The sequence below is a fragment of the Alosa sapidissima genome, chromosome 11 (assembly GCF_018492685.1).
Source record: "Alosa sapidissima isolate fAloSap1 chromosome 11, fAloSap1.pri, whole genome shotgun sequence".
Lineage (NCBI taxonomy): Eukaryota > Metazoa > Chordata > Actinopteri > Clupeiformes > Clupeidae > Alosa > Alosa sapidissima.
The window spans coordinates 14,884,184-14,886,683 of record NC_055967.1 but is presented as its reverse complement, the minus strand read 5'-3'; the positions used below and the strand labels follow the sequence as shown (position 1 = coordinate 14,886,683).

At 49.7% G+C, this 2,500-nt stretch overlaps 1 protein-coding gene across 2 annotated transcripts in view; it reads left to right on the top strand.

Annotated features, from left to right (window-relative positions):
- Positions 1-2,500, top strand: part of mlc1 (modulator of VRAC current 1) — an 8,285-nt gene that overhangs the window by 1,073 nt on the left and 4,712 nt on the right. For both annotated transcript variants that reach the window (XM_042111307.1, XM_042111308.1), the window contains exons 2-4: positions 219-465; positions 1,621-1,710; positions 2,274-2,327. In XM_042111307.1, coding sequence (XP_041967241.1) covers positions 219-465; positions 1,621-1,710; positions 2,274-2,327 — 391 coding nt within the window. The remainder of the gene's footprint in view (positions 1-218; positions 466-1,620; positions 1,711-2,273; positions 2,328-2,500) is intronic.

The following is a 2,500-nucleotide window of genomic DNA, read 5'->3' as shown; positions in this document are numbered from 1 at the left end:
CTCACTCAGACCTTTGAGAGAAGTTAATGATGTTGAAGATGGGAGGGAGTCCAAGTCCAGCCCAGATGATTAGTGAGCTGTTAGTTAGCTACTCTCAGTTAAAGACTCACTAGCAAAGTTACATTATGCAGTGCTGTGGGGGTTTTAACACTGATCTGACCACCCCTCACGCCCGCCTTCACTGCCCCTCACTCTGACCTCCCTCACCCCTCACCCAGGGGCCACCTTCCCACGATGCAGCGGGATGAGCTCGCCGTCGGCCGGGAAGAGCTCAGCTACGACCGCGTGTCCACTCTGGAGCGCGCCGAGCGCGTGGCCACGCTGGAACGGAGCACGCTGGGCCGGCGCCTGGACCACGACAGCTACACGGTGGACGTGAGGGCCAGCGACCTACAGCTTCCACCGGCCAGGCCTGTCCACCCCTGCCTCAGCTACCGGACCTGGCTCTACAGCGCCCTCATCGGGGTGAGAGTGGTACTGCGCTGCAGGAAAGTGACAGCAATGTGGGAGAGAACTATTCAGATGAAAGGAATTTGTTCTAATAAGAGACTGATTGAAATGAATAATGAATGAGTATAATGAAAGAAAACAAAAGAGCCAAGTGGTGAATTTTGTGTTGAACAGTGGTGTATGTCTCAGAGCGCAACTAGAGATTCAGCCTTTACAGTAAGTGTGGGCTAACACAGTCAGGGTTTGCTCTTATGTATCTGGGTATGTGTGCTTAGGCTTACAGGCATACATGTTTACAGGTGTATGCTGAATAAATTAATCTTTGTGTGGTGTGTGTGTGTGTGTATGTGTGTGCACGTGCGCGCCTGCATGTGTGTATTTGTGCATGCCTGCTTGTGTGTGTGTGTGTGTGTGTGTGTGTGTGTGTGTGTGTGTGTGTGTGTGTGTGTGTGTGTGTGTGTGTGTATGTGTGCACGTGCGCGCCTGCATGTGTGTATTTGTGCATGCCTGCTTGTGTGTGTGTGTGTGTGTGTGTGTGTGTGTGTGTGTGTGTGTGTGTGTGTATGTGTGTGTGTGTGTGTGTGTGTGTGTGTGTGTGTGTGTGTGTGTGTGTGCACGTGCGCGCCTGCATGTGTGTATTTGTGCATGCCTGCTTGTGTGTGTGTGTGTGTGTGTGTGTGTGTGTGTGTGTGCACGTGCGCGCCTGCATGTGTGTATTTGTGCATGCCTCCTTGGGTGTGTGTGTGTGTGTGTGTGTGTGTGTGTGTGTGTGTGTGTGTGTGTGTGTGTGTGTGTGCACGTGCGCGCCTGCATGTGTATATTTGTGCATGCCTGCTTGGGTGTGTGTGTGTGTGTGTGTGTGTGTGTGTGTGTGTGTGTGTGTGCACGTGCGCGCCTGCATGTGTGTATTTGTGCATGCCTGCTTGTGTGTGTGTGTGTGTGTGTGTGTGTGTGTGTGTGTGCACGTGCGCGCCTGCATGTGTGTATTTGTGCATGCCTGCTTGTGTGTGTGTGTGTGTGTGTGTGTGTGTGTGTGTGTGTGTGTGTGTATGTGTGCACGTGCGCGCCTGCATGTGTGTATTTGTGCATGCCTGCTTGTGTGTGTGTGTGTGTGTGTGTGTGTGTGTGTGTGTGTGTGTGTGTGTGTGTGTGTGCTTGTTCCCCCCTCAGAGCAGTCTGCTGGTCACCACTGGCTTCTCCCTGTACCTGGGGAATGTGTTCCCTGTGGCCATGGACTACTTGCGCTGTGCTGCAGGCTCTGTGAGTAGCCCACTCAATCACTCACTCGGCCACACGCACTGCGGAGATAGAGCTGACCCTCCGTTTACCCTCAGAGTACAGCAATCAAGGATCTCTGGAGAACATGATGACCACTCTATAAACTCAGTTCTATCACTATGTCCACAAGGGGGGCTGCCTAGGGCAGAAGGGGTATTGTACACCTCCTCCCCTCACTCTGGGCTAGGCAGAGTTGTGTTAGCTATCTGTACAGCCCTTACGGATGCTCTCATATTTTATCTGGACATGGTGGCTTGTAGGAGCCATATTTGGGTTTTTGTGAACTTATCTGTGAAATAAGTACAAGTACTTTAGTTTACATTACTACATCATAGAAATGCGGTTTTAAGTTAACAGAAATTATACCATTTAACTTAAGAAATGTCATACTTACCTTAATTACCCTGAGCAGTATCTTACCTGTATGTACTTACCTGATTACCTGTCACGTGGTAGTAGACACACCCCTTTGACGTGCCTGTGGTGCGAAGTGGTGGCTTTAATTAGTGCATTCACACATGATGCTATGCTTATCTGTTCCTCAGGGTATCCCTGCAGCAATTGTTAGCTTTGCCATTGCCAAAAACAGACATGTTGCAGTAAGTATCTCCGTATGGCCTGAAAAAGAATGACTTTTACAAGAACAAGTGTTTTTAAATATCCACAGATGTTTATGAGGGAATATGAAGCTGATCAACACTCACAGTAACACACGTTGAACACATTTGCCAGTGATCTTTCATTCTCTCTTGGGCTTCTCAGAGTTATTCAC